Source organism: Rhipicephalus microplus, chromosome 3, assembly GCF_043290135.1.
Source record: "Rhipicephalus microplus isolate Deutch F79 chromosome 3, USDA_Rmic, whole genome shotgun sequence".
Lineage (NCBI taxonomy): Eukaryota > Metazoa > Arthropoda > Arachnida > Ixodida > Ixodidae > Rhipicephalus > Rhipicephalus microplus.
In genome coordinates, this window is record NC_134702.1 from 112,808,923 (window position 1) to 112,835,695 (window position 26,773).

The following is a 26,773-nucleotide window of genomic DNA, read 5'->3' on the forward strand; positions in this document are numbered from 1 at the left end:
CCTAGCGTGGAATTGTTGCTCGTCGTACAACTCCATCGGATTTCCTTGGTCACGTAAAGCGGTTCCGATAATCTTCGGCAGGCAGTGCGCCTCGAAAAATGCTACGCTTATGGCGAGGCAAGCAAACTCAAAAGCGGCCACCTTTCACGCGACGTCCATTCGAGAGGTGGCCATGTTGCAATGACGCGTGAAGTCGCTTTCAAGCTAGCCCCGCAGCTGACTTGAAACTTGTCCCGACTTCGACCGAGCCAAGTCGCCTTCAAGTCATCCGCAAGTTCGAGAACGATTTATGGCGACCGGCAAGACTGTCTTGAGTCAAGAACGAGTCAAGTACGAGTCAAGTAACATCTCTGCATTCGGGGGTAAAGCTTTGTTTTTAGGAGTTGAAGGCAATATGGATATCCTGTTGCTACTACGTGCATCGAACACTTGGTGCATGAAACCTTTTCTAACTTCTTACGCACCCACTACGTGGCCTTAAGGGAATAGGTACAGTAGCGCATGTGCCTTTGGTAGTGGGTGACCAGTTTTAAACCTCCAAGGCATTATGATAATGACATGTTATGATGCCCGCTAGAAATGGCAGGTTGTACCACGCATTATTACTGCAATATTTCATGTTGCATTGTAAAGCATGTATACAGGATGTGTGTGTTTGTTAAGTATGAAAGGTGATTCCACTGCATTTCCAAGCAGAGGAAGTTCGTTCATTGTATTTCTAAACAGATGCGTGGCCGTGTGGTAGAACATCCGCTTGCCATGCGAACGAACTGCGTCTCAAGAATTTTTATTGTTTATTTTATTTGCATCATTCTCAGTTTTTCAGTAGTGCATAAGATGATTTTTCGCTCACAACCAATGATGCCTATGCCGGAATTTCTGCAAATCGAGCTCTCTAATGCCATAGCGTTAAAAAGAAGCTACTCTCCATGACAGCAGCTGAACGCAGGGCATGTTTCGTTTGTGCCCTGTTGTCATTATTGCCTGTATTGTGGATATTAATCATGTGGTGACCAAGGTGGTGACTACACGAAATCGTTGCTGCCGTCTCATTTCTGCAGCGGGGGAGTAGCTTGTGCACCTTGCTTCAGTTGACTGTACTCATGCCCGGTCATACCATCGGCCAACGGCATTCGAGTGTGTCGTGCAGCTGTGGCAAGTTTTTATTTAAAACGGCCACTTTTTTTATTATAGGTGCACCTTTCCACCCATAAAAATTATTTTTGTGGATACATGCATGTTACATACAAGTTTTATTATATGTTTATTTTTCCCAAAGCCATGGGTCAGGAGGGCTGAGGTCATGGTCATCATTTCAAAATGACATTTGTTTTTGTCATGGGACAGCACGCAGGTAAAATGAAATTAGGTCCGCTTAATGTAATTTGTTGTGAATGGCATTGAATTTGCCATGTGACAAGGGTATAACATCTCTCACATTGCAAAACGTCCCGATAACCACCACAGCCACCACAGTTGCAGTGATATTCGATTTCAAACAGTGCAATTTCCACACACCCCAGACTTGCGCTAAATTGTCGAGAAAAATTCTTAGCTGCATCACAACATCAATAAACACATAGTTACCATGACTGCAACAAAAACAACTATGCCACACCAACTTTTGCCACATAATAGGATAAAAGCAACAACACTAACACACAATGTCATCTAAAAAGCTGACAAATGCATATCTGTGAAATTTAACATAGGTCACTATGTAAATTGTAACCAAAATGCTGGAAGTTGCTGCTCTGTGCCTGCTATTCTCTCTAATGTCACTCTGTGCAAGGCAAAGTTACCATTTGTGTAACAAGCAGCCATATTATGCCTACCTAGCTTAGTGTACACTGATCAGATTTATACACAAGTTTCAAATAAATCAATTACTTTTCCAAAACTAACATTCTGGGTAACTCAATTAGGTTTACTTGTCATTGATTACCAGTTATCACTGACTTTTTCATAAATAATCAAGTTATAACCAGTATTCTACAGCACTTTTTGTCCTAATACCCTGTAAGGACAACCCTCCCCTCTTTGTCAGACAATGGCCACAACAGACTGCACATGCATGCTCCTTTCCTTAAGGCCTTCTCAACTGTTGCGAAAGCAATGGGAGAGTTTCTCAGTATGTTTTGCCACCTATCGGTTGTAAGAGTGCTGCAACCCTGACTTTGCATCTCCTGTGTCCCGTACACATCAGAAGACTGTTGCTCGATATAAAACCGCGAAATGGGAATTGTCCACTGGGAGGGTGATTATTCAAGAAGCTGTAATTTGATCACCACTTCAAAATTGATGCTCAGTGTACACTAGCTGCATTATCTACACATAGTGCCCCGTAAGAAGAGCTCTCCAAGACTTTTGTCCTTTCAAAGAACTTCTGAGCAACTTCCACTGCTATAAAACTGCCAAACACAGTCACGGGGGAACATGTCGTCCTTGTTTTGCAGCTTCATGAAATTTAGAAATATGCCATTTCAATACAGTTATAAGTGCTATAAGTACCAAATCTGGCAGCATAGTATTAGCACCTATATTTGAAAATCCAGTAGTCACTTCTTGCCCAGGTGCCTGATGCAGGTCACGGACGATTTCAAGAAAACAAAGTTTCATGTATGTTACCTTTTCAGTTGTCTCTTCTTCACTTTCTATGTCGTAAAAGACAGTGTCAGGAACTGACAGCCGTTTCTTGCCCATTTTCTGGATCAGGTCACTAAAGGTGGCTACAGAAATTATCAAACGAAATTAAATTTTAGCAGGCCACTAAAGCACCAATGTGGTATGAAGACCACAAATGCATGCAAAGTACAACTACATATCTATTCTACCACAAAAGCTTGGTTCTGCAGAAAGAAAGCTGTGCTGTACATGCATTCGCTTCTAGATGATGCAAATCAATGGCTGATGGTAAGAGTTATGCAAGTATTTAAACCTTGAGACAAACCACATGTTGCTAGTTATAGCACCATCTCAATTAATTTACCAGGTGATCACATATGAGCTATTGGAACACATCAAAACAATTAGTCAAAGCTTTTGAACGTAATTCAGTCTGTGTGAGCAACACCATTTCTAGGAATGCTTATTAACTGTTCCGCAGTAGCTTTTTGAAGTTTTATTTTATTACCATTGCAATCTATTCAAGAGAAAAAAATATCTAATTATATTAAACTCATCAAAATAATTTTGGCATTGCCATTTACTTATAGCTTCCGCATGCAGCAGTTCAAAGATCTTGTCAATTGAAATGTCTAGGTGCAAAGATTGCATCAAGTTCAAACTAGAACAAGATAATCAGAAAATATGTGTAGCTCAGCTGATCGCAAGTTGGGCATTCAGTTCAGTTTATTACCTTAAAGGCCCCCCTTTCTAGGAGGAGCATTACATAAGGGGTGGGGTTTTATTTAGGTTAACAATAAGCAGTAAGAGTTGTTTTAGCATTGAAGATGATTAATAATACGATCTTGAAAGGCAGATGATGACATTTATGGCGTTGTTACAAAGTATATACTCGCATTACCGAACAGGCCTAACCAGCCTGAACTGCCTATATGCCGACGGACCACACGCTTTAAATTACTCGACCAGCTGCACAATATGACATTCCACGGACATTCTAATTATCTTTGCGTCCACCGGGATGACTGTCACTGTGAATAAGTGCACAATTTGTCTTCTGGTTTTCTACATTACAGAATGATCACTTGCTCGCTGTTTTTCCGGCTGCGCACGTGTTTTGATTAAGCCCAATTGTGGTGCGTTTGTGGACTGAAAGACTGCTGAAACATTCCAATGACCTTTAGAGTATACATGAAAAATGTTTTGCCTCTTTGTATAGCAGCCCGCAAGATCATGCCGTATTCCAAATCATAAATTGAGTGCCCGAGACGACCACCACGTGCACACGAAAAGAGCTACGTAAGCTAATAAGCATGAACAACTTAGCAGTAGTTGCGCAACCACCACCAACAGGTCAAATAAGGCACACTGAAAACACAGAAGCCATTCCGTGCGTCTTATTTTGACTACGCACCGAATAACGCACGTGCAAGCAGCGACGTCTGCCACACATTTTTCCTGTATTGTAAAACGTATTCCTAAATGCCACCAAAATTAACACCTCAAAGAAGACAGAACTCACCACCAAGGAGGATGACGTCTCCTCGATAATACCCTTCGTCGACGTGCCCTGCTTCATTGGTCTTCCAATATATTTCTTTGTGTTTTTGGCAGTCAGCCACACTCGCCGGCTTAAAGTCCTTAATGAGCTTCACGCTCACTATAGCCCGGTAGCCATCGTCGTAAACGACGTAGGCCACCTTCGGTGCTGCCGGCATAATTAAGCGGGAGCGCAAAATCAACACTCGCCTTCAAAAACAAAAAAGAAAGACTTCAGGGACTACTGCCGTGGCACGCCTCACAGGACTCATCCAAAACATCCAGTACTTCAAACGTAGAGTACTGCTCTTGGATTGGCTAAACTGAACAAGCCAACGACCTGACTTGAAAAACGTTTAGTGTTTGTGGCGCTACCTTTTGTGTAAGAAATATACCATAGTATGTGTATTGTGACGTAAATGTGCGCGTAAAATAGTTCATTTTTGCCACTAGATGACAAAACATACTAGTAAGTTTTTAAAAAGAAAGGATTGTGTTTGAGTTTTGATGATTTGGACTGTTGTAGAACAGTGTAATCACAACTCATTCAACTCGAAAGGTCTGCTTAGTATTTTTAGTTTACTTACCTGTATTGCTTCTTGAGGGTGTTTTTTACTTCTATTTTGAGAAAGGGCTGGTGGGTTTGTGGGGCGAACATGTTATAAGGTAGCGTTATGTTTAAGGAAATGAGTTACGATACCAGCTGGAACATTACAAAACTTGTAGTTTGCTCGGATCCAAAATGCGAACACACGCCACATCTACCGCTTAACAGGACACTGGAGGAATAAATAAAATGTACTTGATTGCATCTTTTTTTTCTTGCTTATTTTCCAAGACGTTGGTAGACGTGCGTGTTTTACACATCACCCATAATGTTATTTATGAATATACAGGCACGACAAGATAATACCAATCAATTAAGGAAGAAACCAGCCTATAAACCACTGCACTGCTTTTATGCGATATTCACTGAACGACACAATAAAAAAGAAAAGCGCACGGCTTGCTATAATTATCGAAACGATAGGCATTCGCATATTGGAAATGTAATTACGGAATGATTACACTCCCAATAACAATATAAATGTTGTTGTTTAACGTTCCAAAACGATGACAAATGAGAGATGCGCCTTAGCGGCGACCACATGGAATCAATAAACGTCCACCGAAATCTAAGTACAAGGGCCTCAAGCATATTCGCCTCTACTAGAAATCCGGATTCAAACGCAGACCTTCGGGATCAGCAGTGGAGCAACGGGAAAGAATTGATGCACATGCCAGACGGCATGTGAATGTCCACCTTCGGGATTGTATTAGGCTAATTTAGGGATAAGTATTGAGTCCATCTTGGTAGGAAGTGCAGCCACTATTACACAGGACACACAACACAAGCGCTTATGTTGTGTCTTCTGTGTAATAGTGCCTGCACTTCCTACCAAGATGGATTCATGCCAACTGGCCCGATACAATTGTTTATTGACTTACATTTCTAGTTCGGTGGGCTCTTCATTATTAACGTCTCTTAAGCGCTTGTGTTGTTTGTTCTGTGTAATAGTGACTGCGCTTTCTACACAGATGGATTCATAAGAACTGGTCCGATACAATTGTTTAATAAGTAATGAGCCCGTCTTGAAATATCGGCATATAATTTCGACTCGAACGCGAAGATCAGAGCCAACATTGCCTTTATAGAAACCACATTCGTCACGACATAATATTTCTATCTCGAGTACTTGCGCGTACAAGTCGTCAAAGCAAAAAAAATAATAATAGCACGTTTTATCCCGTGAGTATACTCATGTGAGTAACATGTACATGTACTTCAGATCGGCAAAGGAGGACCAACAGTAATGCTGCAGCGATCGATGGTGCCCTGCGGCATAACTAAAATTGAGATAGTTGCATGTCGACATTGGCCAGCAATCACGTCTGCATCTTTACATGTTAAATTAATGCAAATATATGCATGTGCACAGAGGGCAACTATAAGCGGCAACATTTTCTTACGTCAATCTCCAGCGTGTTCACTATCTCAGGTTATCCGAGGTGTCTACCTGTACCCAGGACCCAGGATGCAGCCAAAGATTTCTTTTGGGGTGGGGGCAAGAGTTTGAACCCCCCCCCCCCTTAGACTCTGCAGTGACCTGCATGGTAGTAATGCAGCTGTGACCTGGGGTGGCTCGAGCGCGTGGAAAGTGGATATGTGGGCTTGAAGCATTGCGCTCAGAGAACTGCAAACATGGAGAAAAGACGGATATACAGAATCGGTAGTGTTTAGTGATTTTACTTAGTCCTTTTTCCGGCTCTTTTAGTTGATTCAGCGGATAAACTTTGGGGTCAGGTTTCCGGGAAGTGCTGTTGAGACATGACAAATTTCGACAATCGACAGCTGCCGGTAGAAAATTCTCGTTTCGGAGCTGGCTCTTTATACAGAGGCATTCAATGATGGGCTTATGAAGGAAAGTACTTTTAGGTAGCCATATCAGTGGGCAATAATAACAGTTATGAGCAGACCATTATTTTATGAAACTCTAACCATGGACAGACAATCTCTCGGTCCCGTCCTTTGTTAAAAAAAAGTCTGTGCAGTGATAAACTTGCAGATAACAAAAATAGTGCATTCCTTGAAGCGACTACTTTTATGACCACCTGTTATGTGCTCTACATAGCAAAAGTACACGTCAATTGCAAGAATCTAAACACCACTATCTACCACAGCGCCAACTTTTATTTAGTGGGTTGCTGATCGTTACATGTTTTGCTTTTACATTGTCTGCATTCCGCCACTATGTTTATTTTTCATACGTTTACATTCCAGGCACTATACCGACTATATTGCTACTGCGGTTAATGCTGTCATTCATCCGTCGTCATCCGTATCGTTACCTCCACTATCGTATCGTGGTCTTCAGTTGTGCTTTGCTTAGCTAGTCATGAGTCAACTAACTGCAAAGAAACGTCGAAAGCTGTATTTAGGACCAGACATTGAATTTGTAGTACCCCGTTCGACGCGATGGTACAGCCAGCAGTCGACCAGCAGCGCTTCGGCGACCGCTACGACTCGTCTCGCGGGTGTTTTGAACTCGCCACCAGACAGTTCTCACGCGTCCCAGACATCACCAGGAGATCGATGTCTCACGGACGGCTGTTCTGTTGACACGAGTTCTATAGGAGTACGAACAGAGGTGCCAGAAGGAAGCGACGACTTTTTCAACAGCGCGCATGGCGTAGGCGACAATGCATACCAAAGCCCCGAAGAATGCGCTGACAACGAAAGCAATCATTCAGAAAATGACAGTGAAGACGGTGACACTCGACCTTTCCGAGATACAGATCAAGACCCAAGCTCCGGAACCGAAGAAGATAGTGGTGACTATCTTTGTGGAGACGACGCTTCTGTAAATCGAGACCAAAACCCTGGAGCCGAAGGAGATATTTCTGGCGACCGTAGTTCTGTGCCCTCGTTCGACGAATCAGAATTGCTTGCCAGATGCGTCGCGGATTTTGGAACAAAAACACTTCCGGGATCAGCAACCACAATTGCAGTCGCTATCGTTCTAATAATGTCGTTCATAGCGGCTCACGGCCTTTCCTGGTCTGCTGTGGACGACTTGTTGAAACTTGTGGAAGCCTTGTTCGGTTTCGAAAAGTGCGGCCTGCCGCAGTCGAAATACCTACTGAGGAAATTGTGGTCCACGAAATGCGATTCCGTCAGCAAATACCATTATTGCTGTAGTCAGTGTGGCAAGCTGCTCGACATTTCTAGCGACAAAATCCACCTGACTTGCAATGTCTGCCAGAGTACTGTGAAGGTGTCGGACGTAAAAAGCGGGGGCACAATTTTTTCCATTCTGGATGTTGGAATGCAACTTTCCAGCACTATAGAAAGTCTCTCTGGTGTTTTGTTTGAGAACCTCAGCAAGTTGAAGCAGCAGGCAGAAGTCGGATGCCACTTGATTCGTGACATCACTAGTGGCATGATGCACCGCACTTTGCGAGAAAAGGGTGTGTTAAGGTGGAGCGATTTGACTATTACCTTGAACACCGATGGCAGCCCTTTATACAAATCATCTAATTCCTCAATATGGCCCATACAAATGATAATAAATGAACTTCCTGCGCCCTACAGGTATAAGAATGTTATTCTTGGAGGCTTATGGTACGGACGAAAACACCCCAACATGCTGGTCTTTCTGGAGAAGTTTGTTGAATCCTTGTGTAGGACTGGCGAACTTATTTGGAAATACTCTTCAACTGTTATTCACAGCAAGATTTACACCATCTGTGTCTGTGTTGATGCACCGGCGAGGGCAGCAGTTGGAAACCAAGTTCAGTTCAACGGCTTTTTTGGCTGCCCGTGGTGCCTGGCTTGTGGAGAAAGCCAAGAGGGTAAGTGCACGAAAATTCATAAAGCAGAGTGCCTAAACAAGCTTTCATAATGCTTGAGCATCATCAGTAGTCTTTTTTTCAGGCAATTCGAGAATGCCCAATAGTTCTGTTTGAGGAAAAGTGTTTGTGTGGCGCAAGCACACTTTGCAGCAGCTCACTGCTCGTTCAGTGTGTGGGAGTGCAAAAAAGAAAGAACATGTTGCCATTTAGTGAATATTCTTACAAATGCACCTACATGTGTCTTCTCGGTGCGCAAAATTTGAAAAAAATAATTCAGTCAGTGTAGGTACTACCGAAAGAATGTATGTCGAATATGGCATTTGAGCAGTATGTGCTCATTGTGCCGATATTGTCAAAAGGCATTGTGAGCAATATGAGTTGAAATACCAAATTGATGTTTAGTCAACGACAGAGGCATAGCCAGAAATTTCTTGGAAGGAGGGAAGGTAGTAAAGTCACATTTTTGAAATGGTAATTTTTTTGTTTTGTGCCACAACAAAATAAAATTTCCCGGGTCGTGCACAGGTCCGGTGCTCCACCCTCTAGCTTGTACAGAGGTGAATGTGACGTAAGCGCAATAATATTAACAGTATATATAAGTACATGTAGTATTTAACATCCTAAAAACCATATGAAAATGAGGGATGCCGTGATGGAGGGCTGTGGAAATTTCAACCATTTTATGTTCCTCTAACCTGCACTGGGAACACACAGGCCCCTACCATTTTGCATCCATAGAAATGCAACCACTGCAGTTGAGATCGAACCCGTGACACTATGGCGTTGCTAAAGATATCGTTTCTCTCTATAGAGCAGTCAATTTCATGAACAATTTTGCACTCACCAACTGCATTTAAACAGTAATATTAGTGTTGCATCTCATATTGCTTATGTCAGTACATATATCTACGGTATTATGGTCACCTTTGCGCAAACACTTCACAACACCATCGGCAACTGTAAAATCTAACACCTGCTGTTAAAACGAACAAAGGGTGGTAGATGGTCATCATTTGTTGCTTCTAGTGGGGATGAAAGCTAACTGTCTAGATTAGGTATCTCATTTTAATAAATTGAAACTGTACACTCTCACATTCTCAACAGAACCTCGCCTTTGCTCATTGAGTGTTCATGAACATGTATTCCAAATGCATCCGTGAATTTCATTGACTGATCCTGGACGTTATCTAGGAAGCTGACTTGAATCCTCCTTTTTTTTTATCCCGGCTGTGGCAGCTGCATTTCCGATGGAGGCGGAAATGTTGTAGGCCCGTGTGCTCAGATTTGGGTGCACGTTAAAGAACCACAGGTGGTCGAAATTTCCGGAGCCTTTCACCATGGTGTCTCTCATAATCATTTGGTGGTTTCGGGACAATAAACACCACATATCAATCAACTTGAATCTTTTTGTTTTAATCCATGCCATATAGCAAACGGGTGAAAAAAAAGAAAAACGATACTTTAGAACCATTCAGCTGGTTCAAGAGTGGCACACATAAACACTGGACAGCGGAAATCACAGACACTATCGAAGGTGAACACAGAAATTCACGACTGAATACACTGCAATATGCTGCATCTTGCAAAATTTGCTTGATTTCAAAAGTGCTGGCACGGTACAGGTTCAAAGGTAAACGTGTGAAGGCAGTGTGCTTGTCATGGCAGTTGTTGGGGCGTACCCACTTTCCTATGAACAAGTAGCTTGTGCGCCTGTATGGTGGTGCTTGTGCCCTTAAGGAATCTCTATAGCATTTGCTCAGTGAAATACTTATCTTGTTTCTGCTTTATTTCATTGCAGGGCGCCTAATATACTTGAATGCAGAACCTGATGTGGAGAGGACGTCAGCAGGCATCCGAAGAGACATGACTCTGGCATCTAGACTAAAGACCCCAGTCAATGGCTTGAAAGGGGTGTCACCACTGGTGAAACTCCCACATTTCGACCTTGTGTGGGGCTATACAGTGGAGTATATGCATAGTAATCTGCTGGACGTAACAAGGCAGTTTGCTGAGTATTGGTTCGACTCGTCAAACAGCAATGAGCCATACTACATGGGTGAGTGCACCATACACCTCATGGTTGAAGTATTACGGATAAATATTTTAGAACAGTGCATATGGCCCACTTTTGTATTGCTGCCAAATTTTTGACATACATGTGTTTGTATGATGCCGTCTCATGTACACTTTGGCATCTTCCCCTATTTGAAGGTTTGCTTGCTTGAACGGGCGATACTTTTTTTTTCTCGAAAGCTTCTTCTGGAAAATGATGGAAATCGGTATCAGAAAAGCCTGGAATTTGACCAATGTAGAAAATACTGTAGTGAACAATGGCACGTAGTTTATGGATAAATCAATCTAGGTCCACGAAACCAGCCAAGGCTTTTTTCAAAGTGCCCCTTCTAGTGTTCAAATGTAAACAGCACATTGTTTTCTCAAACAAGAATACTAATGCCACCTAGCGTAATGTTTAGCTGTAACAGGAATGTTGTTTTGGGGATTTCACATGCCAGAATCACCATATGGTTATCAAGCACACCATATGATTATCAAGCCTAGTTGAGGTTTCTGGAAATTTTTACTACCTGGAGCTTCCAAAGGAGCACTGACATCAAGTTTACTCATGTCCAGATTTCCGCGTCAACGAGTAGCTATTGTCTTTTTAGTAGCTATTCCCGACCTAAAACGCATCTGAGGTACGAATGAATATCTGTAATATTGATTTATATATCTGCTATCAATTGAGGTTCAAAATGAGTCGAAAGCCGTCAAATTGTAGTGCTGTCAGCGCTACCTCGCGGCCACACCTAGGCCGCTGCATAGCTGATGTTGCTTTCACAAAAAATGGTGACGTCACGCACACTGGCGTTTCGTCTGCTAGGAGCGCACGTGCAGTCAGTCCAGCTGTGTCTCTGATTATGTAGACTAAAGCCTCTCCATGCATTTTTGGCCGGCTAGCTTAAGCAGTGCCAACTCGTTCTTCCCCTCTTCCTTTAGCCCCGGCCCTCACAAGGAGCCTCATACTGCCAGAGAAACCCACCTTATTCACCAACACAGAATTTACCCTGGAGCAGCTCGGCGCAAAGTGAAGCGAGCAAATGTGGCTATTCTTAGGCGTCTAGTCTCTCTGTCCATCAGCGCATCAACTCACTGGCTATGTTGAGGTTCGTGGCTTGGAAAGGCATGAAATGCCACGCTATTTCTTCTTTTTTTTCACGCCTCGACGTGCCGGTTGTCACTGCGCAGCAGTTTCTCGACATTCTGGCACGTATTGTCACATTTAATGATAGTACTCATGCTGCGGAACACATGCCAAATCAGTCGATGCAACACTATAAAGTGCACGCACGCTTCAACACAGCAAGGAGAGTCAATAGTGAGAGCATGGCTGGGAGTCGGCTCCAAACACACTCAGATCGTCGACGTCATTGTTACTAGCGTATCGTCACTCAGGGTGGTATTTGTGGAATGTATCACACCGAACACGCAGCTCTTGTGTTGATGTCGCAGGGCAGTATATTTCCAGTTTTCTCTCCTTAGCTTGTCTACGCTGTTTGACATCGAATTAAAATAACTTCCTCGCATTCCATGCCATTCAAATTTGGCCAAAAAGGCCTACTCATACCAAGCGATCAAATCATGGGCATATCTTGATCTTGAAATTTGATGTCAGTGCTTCTTTAAGCATGCCCTGATATCATGCAGCACTTGCACTTCTAGCACTTCGCCTTTGTCAAAATGGTACTGCTATGCATGGGATCAAACTCATGTCTATTGGGTCAGCAAACAACACCGCGTCCACTATGTCACTGTCCGCAGCAGTAACATGAATGCATGAAGTTGCCATGTAATGATGTTTTTAGTGTTGCATAAAAAGCTTCCTTTGGAATGCTTCAGGGGACCATTAAATCATATGGAGAATTTCTTACTAGTAGTTGACTAGAACTGTTTGCTGCCCCCCTACAGGACGTCCAAGCACATTGAGGGTGATCAACAAACGCCTGCTGAACATTCGTCCTCCACATCATTTCACCCGGCTGCCTCGCACGCTACGAGAGAGGTGCTATTGGAAGGCGCACGAGTGGCGAAACTGGCTGCTATTTTACTGTTTACCATGCTGCTACCCTGTGCTACTGCCAAGATATTTCCGCCACTTCGCCCTCCTGTCTGAGGCAATTTTTTTCTTGCTTTTGCAAGAGCTGTCATCTGACCACATTGATCGTGCAGGTAAGAACACGTTGACAACTGAAAGCGCAATCACTTGCATTTTACAAAACTGTCTTCAGTTCACAGTAAAAAACAATCATGCCATTGAAAGAATAATCAAGTTCTCAAGAAGACTGTCTCTATAAGAGGTGATTTGAAATGGCCTTTGATGTTAGTGGGAGACTCGGAGTGAAATGGGAAAGGAATTGTTTTTTTTTTTTTGTTGTCTGCTGAGGTTTTGAACTTTGAAGGCTAATAACGTCCTTTACCGTGTTCTAATTTCGATAATTCTTTTTGTGTTCATCAGTATTCAGCACTACACAAACTTCAGTGCTGCAGAATTCAGAAGAAAAAGCGTTGCAGACCCCTTCCTTTTAGAGGGCTCGTAAACCACCGAGAGGTCGAAATTCAATTGTGGTGGGGAATTGTGAACGAGTGTATGACAAACACGGAGCTGTGAGAATTTTTCGAAACGGTGCTGTAATAGTGGAGTTAGACGCGTTTGATTATCGAAACCGTGACGATCATTCCTTTCGTTCTCTTCTACACTTCCCTTCATGGTATACTCTCCTAAAGCTGCTTTACCCTTTCGATGAGCACCCCTCTCTTGCTCCTCTCAATCTCACCTGGCATATGTCAGTGCTGACGCGCTGCTTGAAACACCGTCTACTTGCAGTGGCTGGGACTCCGTGAGTTGCATTGTAGCTGTGTGCTTGTTACGAACGAAATTTTCAGAAGCATAAAAAGGTTAGTTTATGGTCCCCAGGTCCAGGAAAATGGCCTATTTTGCGGCCTTGTGAACGAGCTCAGAACGCGCCCCTCTGACTGCGATTCGACACTGAGGAGTAGCTGCTGGTGAAGCAAAAGAAAAGCATCCAACAGCACTTGACCACCACTGGGGGAGAGGGAGAGCGAAAGCTGAGAAGACGATGTGGCGATAGGGTCAGTCGCAAGTTGCCCTCTGTGTCGAGATTTGAAATGAAATGAAATTAACAGATTTTATTTCTGGAGAGAATACAGAAAAACGAAGTGAAGCTAAAGGCCATTCGGCCTGACGTGGCTTCGCTACGCGAAAAAATTTCAGCAAACAGTGCTACATTGAATAATAATTATCACAATACAAGGAGCAGCATAATAATAGAAACACAGAAATAGCATAAAAGCAAAAATAGGTGGTATATAAGTACAAAAAATAGGCTGCATAGACACAGAATCAGACATCGAGGCTCTTTTCATTACATATTAAAAAAAAACACATACGTATTGATATATTCATATAATACACTCGCATATTAATACATACATGTACCCATATGTACGTACATACTACTGTATATAGACGCGTTTTGTACCCAACGGTGAGAGCATATGTGTAACCTAGTCAGAAGTTTATTGAAAACATGATGTTTAATATACTCAATTAATGAGATGTTTTATCTGATATTTAAATTGTGTTAATGAGAGGTTAAAATTTAATTGTTCACCTAAATGATTTATAAGCTGTGGGGCGTGGTATGCAATCGGGGCTCTGCCATATCCAGTCCTAGTAGCAGGAACGCGAAATGGTTGCCTACGGAGCGAGTATTTGAGTGCGCCTTCCGGTGCCGTAGTAGTGTGGAGTTTATTTTTATAAATGTAAAGGTATAGCTTATATTCATACACCTGTCTTGCTTTAAGTATACCATGTTTTATGAATAATGGACCGCTAGGAATTTCCCTTGCGTTGCCATAATAATCATTGAATAGGCGGAGAACTTTCTTCTGTGAGATTTCTAGTTTATTTAAATTCTTCTCATTTGTAGTGCCCCATACTAGCATACTATAATTTAAACTGGGTGAATAGCCACCATGTCAGAGGCTCGGCCTGGTGTAGTACGCACTGGTTCGCATGTGTTTATGTAGACATATACGTAAGGCATATCGACGTGAGGCATGTATTGGCTAATAATCGCAATGCCCTTGTGTGCATAAGGAGGGGGGGGGGGTGCAAAGCCAGCCCTAACATTGATGTAATAGAGAGGAAGGGGGTCTGTGACTGGGGGGGGGGGTGCACAAAGGCAGCCCCGTAAATTGATGTATTTGGAAGGGGATGCTGCTATGAACTTTTACCCCCCCCCCTCTACTGAAAGATAACTCCTGTGTACACCTGTGATGCTCTACACAATATTTTGAAATTCTTGTCACCATGGCGTGATGACGCTTAAAGGCGAACTTGGGCATTTTTGCGATATTTATAGATTTCAACAAAACGCTTGCTTCGTAATGTTTATTTTAGGCCATTCCACTTTTGAAAGTATTTAAATACAGCTTTTTTAATATGTTCATCTCTTCACTGGTGGCTTATGCGCAGTAAATGTTACTTCTTTGAAACAAGAGAGGCTGCATGAAAAAGGTGTTGTAATATTCTATAGCATCGTTGAGGAAATAGTTGTTTATTGCATTTTTCAGGACGGCTTCTGACATCCTTTGTATCCCAGGCAGCCGGGCTCTATGGACAGCGATGTATGAGCTTTAATGTGCATCAGCTTCTCCACCTGGCTGATGCTGCGAGACAGTTTGGTCCTTTGTGGGCCCATTCTGCTTTCGCATTCGAAAACAGTAATGGTTACCTTTTAAAACTTGTTAGTGCTGCAAAAGCTGTGCCTGCGCAGGTGCTGGAAAGAGTAGTGATGGCACAAGAGCTCCAGTTATTGCTTGCAGGGCTTTCATTGCCATCAAAAGTGCTCAGTTTTTGTAGTAACATGCTCGGTAACCCAATCACTGAGCATGCACGGCACATTGGAGCTGCATGGTTGTTTGGAACACCGAAACAAGTTTCTTCTCTCAGTCATCAGGAGTCTTCTTGCTTGCAGACATGGTGTGGACAAGTTCCAATCGTTCAAGAACATTTCAGATTTTCTATTTTGGGCACAATCTTTCACAGTGAATCGTACAAAGCTGGAAGGAAAAACAGCTCTGTGTTCGAGAGCAAAACTGGAGGCTTTTATTCTATTAAAAGAATATTTGAGGTGACAGATCCAACTTGTGCTTTAAATGGTGGGACTGTCCTTCTTTGCACAAGGATAGTTGCTGGCAACAACGTTGCAGGACTCCCGCCACACATTTCCGACTGTTTTTTTTCTTTAGTGTATTCGCTCCTCCCTCTAACTATGAACGACATTGGCAAAGCATGTGTTCTGGTCTCTTTGAATGACAAAGAAGACTACATTTGTGCAGTTCCTAACATGGTGGAACGTGACTAAGGTTACATTAATTTCACAGGCAGACACAGAAGTGGTAAAGAAATACATTTCAAAACCACGATATGATTATGAGGGATGCTGTAATGGAAGGCTTTAAAAGTTTTGACTATCGGTGTACTTCAATGTGCACCTTAATCCAAGCAAGTGGTTCAGTAGTTTTTGCCTTTATCAAAATGCAGCCGCCGTGGGCAGCATATGATCCCGTGACCTCTTGGTCTGCAGTCGAGCATCATAACTACCAAACCTCTGTGGCAGATGAGAAACATATCCAGTTAAGGCAGGTACACATTGCTGCGAACCACACAAGTAACTGAATGAGCTGCTTTTGATATGGCAGGTTTGTTCTTGTCATGAATGGTAGTATGTGAACTCATAGATTACTTTTATTTGTCTCTATATGAGCATGTTGTGGCCAAAAACGTTGAACAGCAGCTCGAACAACATCGTACATTGAGGCGTTCCATATGGCCTGGCGTAAAAGTGAGTGTGTTGCTCCAAACACAGTAGTCACTTCGTGGTCTTGCGAAAGGTCCTGAAAGTAATCTAAGATAGATTTGTCCACCCATGCTTGTAGGAAGTTCCGGATGGCTGAGTAAAAGTTAGTCGTGCCTAGCTGGCACGTGCAAGCTGCAGTGAACTTTCAGTAAACGAACATCTGTATAACATGGAACTCAAAATTTTTTTTGATTTCTTGATCAATGTTCATGAAACTTGGTCAGTTTATGTATATTTGTGTGCTTACTTCAAATATGTAATTATTTTCTTTTGTAAAGTGTACTTTTTAAAAATACAGAATATTTTGTTTGCCTTTCAAGGAGGCAGTTTTCTTTCTGAACAAGAGTTTCTGAACAAAGAGAGGTGGAGTGTAGTGTCGGGCAGCAGCAGCATAGCTCATGGCTTGGGGTTGCGGTTGCGATGTCTGAGCGATATTTATTGAGAGCCGGATTTTCTGTCTGACAATGTCTGCGATCGATGAAACTTGTGGCTGGCATGACAGAAACATTCAGCGAAGTTCTTCCCGCACTACGGCCATAATGGTCTTTCGAGCCTTGTTTTGTAGAGGTTCGTACTCTGGTGGTAAACATTGCTGCCTGCGGCTTGTTCGCTGCTTGTGGCCAGCGTGGGTGTCTTCACCGCGACGTGGAATGGGTTGACGGCTTGACGGGGGAGTCTAGCACATGAAAGAAGCAGCACCTCCACCAGATGTCACGGGGGCGTGACGGGGACAATGGGAGCAGACTGTGATTGCGAGATGAAGCTGTTTATTCGGCTGAACTTGTGGCCCATAAACTGAAGGTCAGATTACAGCGATTCCCACTGGCTCTGATAGCAGTAAACAGAAAGTTGGCCGTTGATTAACTGGCAAGTGGTGAGGTGCATCAGTGTTTATACATTTGCCATCGACTATTCTAGCATTCTCGTTAGCAGTTACCTAGGTTCCAGAATATTCTGCAATGTTCCAGAAGTGGGCGTAATCTTGACAAAGTGATCTACTGCAGTCTTGAAGCTTCTTGAACATCGCAGGTGCTGTTTGTGCTGAGAATCACTGGCAGTAAAGTAGTGCAATAACAAAACTTGAGAAAAGAATATGGCAATACAAAACAAATTAACAGGTGATGTAGTTCTGTAATTTGCTCAACAAACTTTTGGAAAAGCAGTATGTAGAGTAGTTCTAGATTTCAACTATCAGTGGAACAAAATTTTTTAAAGCAGTTAAAGTGTGACCGGTAAGGAACAGTCCATATGCAATGTCAGGTTGTACATACACTGGAATATATGAAAGAGAGAGGTTCCTGAATGTGATTATAAGTGTGAATGATCCTGCACAGCATAACGATTCGTTGTTGTAAGCACCCACATTTCAATGTCTGCAATAATAAAACATTAGCATGCAATGAAGCTGAAAAAATGTGAATGTAACAAGTGTAAATGACTCTTATTGCTTTTTTATGAACTTATTTCATGGTATTTATGCAATTGTGTCATACTGTGAGGTGGCTGAACAGTTGAAGTGTATTTCAGTATCGGGCAAACCAATGATTTGTAAACAGCTGACTTTCATTTTTTGTTGCATTTTAAAATCTTCATTTAAGGTAATCATTTTGATGGCCTTGTTAGTTGTGCTTTTGTATATTACAGCATTGTAACTGCAACTATTGTCTTGGCAGTGTTGTGTGTATGAACAAATAAATAAATTACATGATGGCTCTTCATTCCATTGCTGTGGAATGTGGATATATGCCTGTATGTAATTGAAGCCATGCATCATTTTGTAGTAAGCCGCAGAAAACCTCAATAGCCGCAGCTTTTTTTCTAGCCTTGCATTGTGGCAATGTTTGTTTTTGGAGGTTTTCTGTAGTAGCTGTACTGAGTGTCAATGTTTATTTTTGAGGCTTTATGTACTAGTTGTACTGAGTGGGGAGTATGTTGCACCAATAGTACAAAGCTATCTTAATATTTTCTTGCCTTGCATTGTATTAATTTCAAGATTTTATGTATTAACTGTACTGGAGTAGAAGCATGTCCTCTGAATCTGACTCGTACAGAATTGACCAGTTCATATGTAAAAATAAAGAAACATGTTTTTCATCTTTTTGTGTGGAAAGCAATTTGTTACGAGGACTGAAAACTTCATTACAATGTGCTCAAATTTTTAAACCTTTTCACATGCCATATGAATGAGACATAAAATATGATAAATGGCATAGACATACATAAGTTTCACTCTGACACAACACTAAAATATATACCAAGCAAGAGCAGGCTGTAGGCTATTTTACCTATCCTGAAACCCTCCACATGTATTCTAAACTATGTCAACATTTAGCCCGATATAGTTGCGTAATTCACTCTTTTTCGTTAGGATTAAGGAACATCAATCAGTAGCACATTTACAACATTTGTATGAATCGGCTTGTGTAGACAGCACAAGTTATATAAATGGACTTGAACATGTGGGCAAGTAAGCTAATCACAAATGTAACTAAAAGGTTTTGGGAATATATCTTATATACTTTGGGATATACTTTATTGTCATGATATATACAAAATAAAAATTGTTTACTTCATGTAAAAGGACCAAAAAGTAATTGAGCTAAAAAACTTATGGTCCTTTTTAGGCCCTTCTAATTTCCAAGGAATGTTATTCATGTCTTGCGTGAGTTATTTCAGAAAAAAATATACATAAAACTAATTGAGTTAAGAGATTTGGCATTTTTAGGCTCTTCATGTTTTCAAAGGTTAAGATGGAAGCACACAAAACACAATCTCTAGAACTATTTGCTCGTATTCAGCTTTTAAGCACAGCCAAGTACATTTCAGGAGCAAGCAAGCTTGTGTCACCCAAACACCATTGAACTATTTAAAGAAATGCATCGAAACTTGAACTGAATATTTGAACCAATTTTGTTTTAATACATAAGTGCCGTTGGAAATACATGGTTCACCGGTGCATACATGCATACGTACGTACAACAAGCTGTTTTCAAAGGTTCAGGTGAAAGCACATGAAACAAAAGTTTTTTGCCCTTATTCCTATTCAGACAAATAAACACAGCCAAGTACGGTTCTTAAAAGAGCAAGCTTGTGCCAAGCCAACGAAACTCTCCGATTGACCATTTCAAGCAATGCGTGAAAACTTAAACTGAAAATTTGACGTAGTTTTGTTTCAACAACCTAGTACTGCAAAACGTTTTTTTAACTTTTTATAATAAAATTTTATGTGCTTTTTTATTGAGGGGAAGTATAGATGGATGAATGGCATTATTGAGGTCTTTCAGTGTTTAGAGCACAGAGGGCAGCTGCTACGTCAGAAGTGAGAGGCCTTGCCCCTCGACTGTGTCATGCCCTCTTATAGATAGCCCAGAGCTGTGCCTCAAGATTCGAGGTGCATAGAGATCATTCGCACTTTTCCTTGGTAATCCTGGCTCCTTGTGCCTTGAGGCAATGCCAGAGCATGTGAGTGAGACTAGGTGTAAGTATCTCTCCGGAATCTATTTCAGGTTGAATTGTCTGTTATATTTTTTGTGTATTGTGTATATACTAGGAAGTTATTTACTATTTACCAGTTTAATGAAAGGATTATTCATTGCACAAATATATTTGAATGATCTTTTGCATAAATATCATAACATAAATTGTGCAAATGTAAGTATGCATACAACTAAGGTGAGCACAAATGAAATTACTTTGATAATTATGTGATATACTTATCTAATTTGCTGTAGCGTATATTTGCATCTCATGATATATACTAATTAAAATTGGTTATTTCTTGGGGTTGCATGTGGACAGCTAACTAATAGAGCTGAAGAAAATTTGGGTACTTCAATAGCAGAAAAAGTTATACTTGCCTAGATATTCAGTCTAATAAGTTCTATTCATGTTCTACATTCATTCTTAAGGGTGACATTGAGCCCTATGCAAGTCCTATAGATGGTCTCCATTCAGCCCCATTAGCTCCTATATTGTGCTAGATGCGACCTACATAGCATTCCCATAGCTCCTACATGCCCCTATATGTTCTTCCCAGGTCCCATTCAGCTCCTACATAGCTCCTACATACCCCTATATACGTCCCATTCAGCTCCTACATAGCACCACGAGGGTCCTGTATAAGCCCTATATACCCCATTTGGTCCTCCCACAGCTCCTTTATTAACCCCTGTAACCCCTGTATTGAAGCATACGGATCCTGTATGAAATTATATGGGTTTTTTCAGTAGGGAAGCATCATTTACTTCCGCCTCGTAACGTCGCGCTGATTTTAAAGTGACATACCAACGTTTCTCATTCGTGCTTCACATGTAATTGATTCTGACGTTACGTGGAATCCGCCAATTGTTTATGTCAGAACCACTGACGCACGTGCTATCTCTTTTCTCAATATCTACACTTTCCGTTACTTTCCGCTTGCGTTCGTTGGCTCTTTCATGTGTCTGAGACATGGTCGAGATAGGCCTGGCCAACGCTGCCCTAGCCTTGAGCAGTTCCTAAACGAATTGGCAGGTGTCCGGAAGGTGCTGTTGTCAGTAGAAAGTGCATATGTAACTCATAACAACTTATCAAGACATAACTCAATGACTGCGTAGCTCCATGACTGCTAAGGCACTGGCGGCTTTGTCAACACACACTTCGCTCTAGGGGACTATGAATCTACCCTCTTCGTTAATAAATGCCCAGCTTCAGGTTCTCAGTCTTCAGTTCATAAACCGCTGAGGCAAACTGAATGTTGCTGTCTCACGAAAGTTTTTCGCTGGATAGGACATCCAGCCCTTTGCTGATGATCCTTAGGTAGCTTAGCTATCTATTGCACTCTTCTGAAGCATGCATAATTAGTGACACACTATCAACGTCATCAAGCTCAGGCGGAACGGCGCACCAGGACTCATTCTGCGCCGCTTGTGCCCCCTAACAAGAGAACAGCTTTTATATATTTATGACACTTAAAAAAATCCCTTTCATGAAGGAACACCAGACGCGATATCACTGCTATATCAGTCCTTCTGAGTGTGCGTGTTTTTGTTATTTATTTCACTGCACGTACAGACATAAACATCAGCTGTCAGTACAGTGACTTCCTCTACAGCTTCCCTTTGTCCGAAATTTCGTGGCTCAAACCAATGTTAGCTAGTGAGGAACTAGCTTCGGTTAGCACTGTTTTGGAGAAATAACCCCATGGCAGTTGTCCTATTGACAGAGGCTATCCTTCACGTTGTACTGTCACAATTTTATTTAGATTTTGCTGAACGTGGAAAATGGCCATTTTAATTACTCCTTGATGTCGGTTTTCAAGATCGCATAGCACTAGTAACCTTTTCGCAGGATGGGCTTCACTTTATTTACTTTAACCGACCATCTGCGGGCACTAACGAAAGAAATACTTAGTATCTTTGAATATTGTTCTACATGGTACCTCTTCTCTACTTAAAATGTGCGGCACTGCTGAAAAAACATGCAGGCAGCATGGGAACTTCACAGTTCTTTTACACTTTGAGGATTTGTGGGCACATAACTACAAACACGCGGGATATTGACAACGCCTATAGATGAACATATATATGTTGAGAACCATGCATCAATATGAGGTACATCACATATTGCAGATCCACAAGATAAGCAAAGACGGATAGGGTGCCGTGTTTAGCCTAAACATAAGCCGAAAAGAGGCGGGACAAATGATCGAAAAGAAATCTATAGGATAAACACTGACCATCAACTGAAAAATTTTTTATATCGACGAAAAAAATTAAAATGATGCGGAAAAGCAAGAAGCAACATGCCTGTGGAAAATAGAAAATAAATTTAAAGAGACTTCGAACATACCTGAATCATTTCAAATCAAATGTTTTCAACAGAAATTCTCCAAGAACGTTTGTGCCGCAATATTGATAGGTATCTATATTTCGTACTCCTTCTTACCTAAATTCCGCTCTTTTTTCTACCACTCATCATCATTGACTTAATTGAAGTTCTACAAACGGATTCTAAGTAAAACAGTGATTTCTTGCTCATGGGCACATTAGGTTTTAACAATACCGAAAATGAAACCTTTATTACAAGACGTCTGGTAAGCGAGTAAACTTGCAAAACGCATACCAATACTTCAAGTTTTTCCCGGAGACTCCACGAGCTCCTAATCTAAACAAAATGCTGCAAATTATTTTCACAGTGGGCGAAAGACATAAAATACAAAGTGCTAAAACTGCATTTGAAGAAAAATGTCCGAAATAAGTAAATAATGGAAAATGCATGACGAGACACCGACGTTTTTGCGCCGGAATCGCGGTATGAAATGTAGAAAATTTTACCTATATTCTCATTTTTTCTCCCGATGAATTCAAAACTAGTGTTTGCAAAGATCAATCTTTCGGCTCATATTATTGCACTGGTTGAATTAAGTATCTTTTAACAAGCTGTTGCAGAGCGGAGCTTATACTCAGAAACCTGTGCGCTTACATTAAAACAAAAGCAAGTAAAACAATAGGTTACCCCGCCGGAAGCACCATAGTTGAGGGGGTCCAGGCCTGGATAAAAGGTGGGTCGCGTGAATAAGCCGGCTTGTAAGCTGATGCTGTTGGTGCCACGGTAGTAGTCGCCGTTCGCTTCTCCCCAGTCAAAATCAACGCTCTTTTTAACGACCCACATCTGACGCGCTGTAAAAGCCATAGCTCTTGTCCACGATGGGAAAAGGTGCTCGACGTCCGTGTCCGGTAAATCTTCTGCAGCAAAGAAAAAAAAAACATGAAAAAACTGCATTGCTTGCTACATTACACATTTGAGCCAACACAAATACCAACCAATACACTTTTTATACACTGGTTTTATGATTGTCGCGATTAGGCTGTTAATCGTTGAATTCAATTTTCGTATCCTATGGTTTTTGTCGGGAGTGCTGTAAGTAGCTAAATTGCAATATAGCTCGTAAAAATGATGATTTGTTCTTTTCCTGCCCGAGGAACTTATTTTTAAGCCCTCAATACTTTAATATTACATCCTTTTAGTTCATACTTTTAAAAACGTAAGCTTCAATATCGCAGTATTTAGTCGGCACTTACCTCTGGGCTGACTTTTTATTTAAAAAAAGCTAAGTTCGCAGAGCTGCGTATCGAACATTCATTTTAAGGGGTTGTTTGCCGCTTCAAAGCCATAGGTATCTGCATGCTGTGTTCTTAAACAGATGTCCGAGTACAAGTGTAACCTGTAAACCTCCTAGCTACGTACACATGAAGAGCAGTTGTGGGATCGCCAGTGTTCATACGAGTGTCGCTGTGGCACTTTAAGTCATCGGTGTCTGCATTAGCGCACAGACCAGTATCCGCACTGGGTGAGGGGTAAAAATAATCGCATAAACATGATTTATGCACATTTAGTGATCCCAACTTTTTGCCTATTATTGCTAATTGCTTGTACGAGCGCATTTTCTGTTCCTTTTTTCTCACGCGCTATCTTATGGTTGCGTAAAGATATGGAATATAAGGTAATTTGTGCACGAATTTTCTTTCTTGTTACGTTAATGATGGTTATGGAGGACCTGTCATACAAAATTTCCACTGGAACTATCCGTTGGCCTTTTGACTGGAGCACCATTTCCGAATAAAAGCCGCAAGAACCGGTTACGATCAAATCGCTTGTAAATATTGCCCCTGCTGCTCTTCCTGACCAGCGTTCGGGCTTGACGAGCATTTTCTCTAAATTCTTTCATGCGTAATATTGGGTAAACTAGGTTGGTCTGGCATCACCGTCAACAAACTTGATAAGTGACCAAAGAAGCTTTGTTGCGGCAATGTATTGCTGATGAAGGAGTCCTCGGGTGGGCTTTGCATTATTCACGTTTCCACAATGTGGCATGTACACAATGTTTACGATCGTACTTTTTACAAACGTGCTTCACACGCTGCAGTTTTCTACTTTTGAAGATCAAACGACAAACTAACATTGGAAGTTGACTATCAATAATGAGAAGGATAATATTTTTAATAAATAGGTTAGCTGAATAGGTATAATGGTCAATCATAATGAGTTTTAGGCGCTGTTGCAGGATTGCCTTAAGCTGCTATACCGGTGTTATGCCACACTCTCGTGAATGGAAACTCCGTCGCACGTTCGTTGATGCATTACATTGCCAAAACCTCAGGAGCATCACGCAACGTATAGGTTGACCGGCCGCCTCGTCAGCAGCGTGACCACGAGGAAAAAAACACACCTTATTAGCGAAGTGACTGATGATGACTGGGGCTAAGCGTTCATCCGTCTGTCTGTCTGTCCAACCATCCTTGCGTCCCTCTGTTCGCCCGATCGTCCGCCCGTTCGTGCCTCCATACGTCCGTCTATTGTCCTTTCGTCCGTCCGTTCTTCTCTGCTTCTGTCCATTTTTCCGCCCATGCTTCTGTCCGTCCTTTCATCCGTGAGTTCATCTGTTCGTCCGTGCTTGTGTTCGTCCGTCTGTTCGTGGGTGCGTGCGTAAGTCTGTCTGTCCTTCCACGCTATCCTCCGTCCTTCCTTCTGTCTGCCTATCATTGCTTCTCTCCGTCTGTCCACACTTTTGTCCGCCCGTCTGTCCATCCGTGCTTCTGTCCACTCGTTCGTGCTTCAATCCATCTGCCCAGCCATGCATCCGTCAGTCCACCAATGTCTTTCTGTGTCCATCCGTTCATCCATGCATCCGTCTGTCTTTTTGTCTGTCTGCCTGGCTGTCTGTGTGTCTTTCTTTCTGTCTGCGGGAACAAACAACGAGAAGCGAAACAATACAGTCTTATGCTTTACCAACCCAAGCATTCTTATGGACTAGAATGTTCATTGAACATTCTCGTCGAGCATTCCATCGTCCTCCTTCTTCCTTCTTCTTCCAGGAAACTCTCGCGTCATCAACTGACCACACTTCGATATCGGAACTTCTTAGCTCAAAACACATCGACCACTTACGCACTGCTACTGCAAGTCTTGTCTTCTCACCCCTGTGGCAAAAACTGCCCTTAAGCTCTTCATTTGCTATTGAGGACAAGGCTTCACCTGCTGGTGAAAAACTAACTTTTTCATCTCTTGCCTGTAAGAAAAGCATGGACCTGTTTGTGGAAAACACACTTCGTTTCCTCCTGCGACTTCCACTGCTGCCTGCTTGCACTAGCCACTGGGTTGTAAAAATTCCTAAGCATTTCGTTGGCGTGCTGCGCAGCTAAGGCTTTGGAAGGGGTCGGGCTTTCATCGAGCTCTTCGGACCTGTGAAACCACCAGAAGGTGATTCACTCCTTCCTTCTCGATATGTCTTGAGTTCACTCGTATTGGATCTGAGGAGGTTGGCTGGAGTAGCGGTGGCGCTTCTGGGAGGAAGAGGAGGCGTGTGTGCATAGTTTTTTAATGCTTCTTTCTGTATGCGCTGGCTTCTGTCACTATGAGTGGTGCCTTGTATTGTCACAAGCAATAAAAATTGGGTGCGCGTGTCTTCTTGCATGCTCCTTTGTGACACCCAGACATTGCCATTTAGGCATCGGCGCCGGAAGCAGCTGAATGGTGGGGAAATGGGGCTCCCTTGTTTCATGGTGGATTGACTAATTCCATATATCGATAGAAGTAAGCTGTTCTATACTATCTACTTCACAACTACAAGCGATACACGCAATCTTTTTCAAGAATTTTTTCTTTGAAATGTTCATTAACATTAGGCCATTGGTAAATGGTGTATATATAGTGCTCGGCATTCGTCATTTGAATACCATGAGCAGCATGACCTAGTTGGTTATCACACTGCTGAGTAGGAAGTTTCAGGTTCGAATTCCCGGTAACACCCCTGAGTTTTTTTTTTCTGAATAATTTTTGTGCCTAGTGAAAAATATATACATACATATCCGGGAAATGACGGCAACAACAAAAATCTGCCAACATTGTCCATATAATTGCTATCGCCAATAAAGGTATACCATCTACGCTAAAGCGAACAACATCAAGATGTGAAACAGCGGTCGCTAACGCTTACGCTGACGGCGGTGTTGGCGCTGGCGCTCATGGCGGCGTCGTAGGAGCGAAACCTGAGGAGGCGAAAAGCGCTCAGTGATGGGCTGGTCTTGCCTGCTTGCACATGCCAATGACTGCTAAAGGGCAACGAAAAACTAAGGACCCAGATTGCACACAGAGAGCCGCAGTCTACCTTGAGTTAGTGCGCACACCGAGAATTTTTAGTTTTCAACATTTCACAGGAGTAATCTTCCACCGGCACTACCTTGGAGATCAAGATCCAATGCCTATAGACCATATCACTGTTATCAAACAGGTCC

The 26,773-nt window shown here is 42.2% G+C and overlaps 1 protein-coding gene across 1 annotated transcript; it reads left to right on the plus strand.

Annotated features, from left to right (window-relative positions):
• The first annotated feature begins 7,458 nt into the window (after positions 1 to 7,458).
• On the plus strand, positions 7,459 to 25,727 carry LOC142802904 (uncharacterized). The gene is made up of 6 exons (XM_075887988.1): positions 7,459 to 7,565; positions 8,435 to 8,556; positions 10,355 to 10,612; positions 12,523 to 12,783; positions 15,211 to 15,510; positions 25,678 to 25,727. Exons 1-6 carry the CDS (start codon positions 7,459 to 7,461, stop codon positions 25,725 to 25,727), a joined length of 1,098 nt encoding a protein of 365 aa, XP_075744103.1.
• The last annotated feature ends 1,046 nt before the right edge of the window (positions 25,728 to 26,773 follow it).

Coding starts and splice junctions, on each gene's coding strand:
- LOC142802904 (XM_075887988.1), top strand. CDS start 7,459: ATGACAGTGAAGACGGTGACACTCGACCTTTCCGAGATACAGATCAAG. Junction 12,784..15,210: donor TGACCACATTGATCGTGCAG/GTAAGAACACGT, acceptor TGCATTTTTCAG/GACGGCTTCTGACATCCTTT. Junction 15,511..25,677: donor TTTTTGTAGTAACATGCTCG/GTAACCCAATCA, acceptor CGTGCTGCGCAG/CTAAGGCTTTGGAAGGGGTC.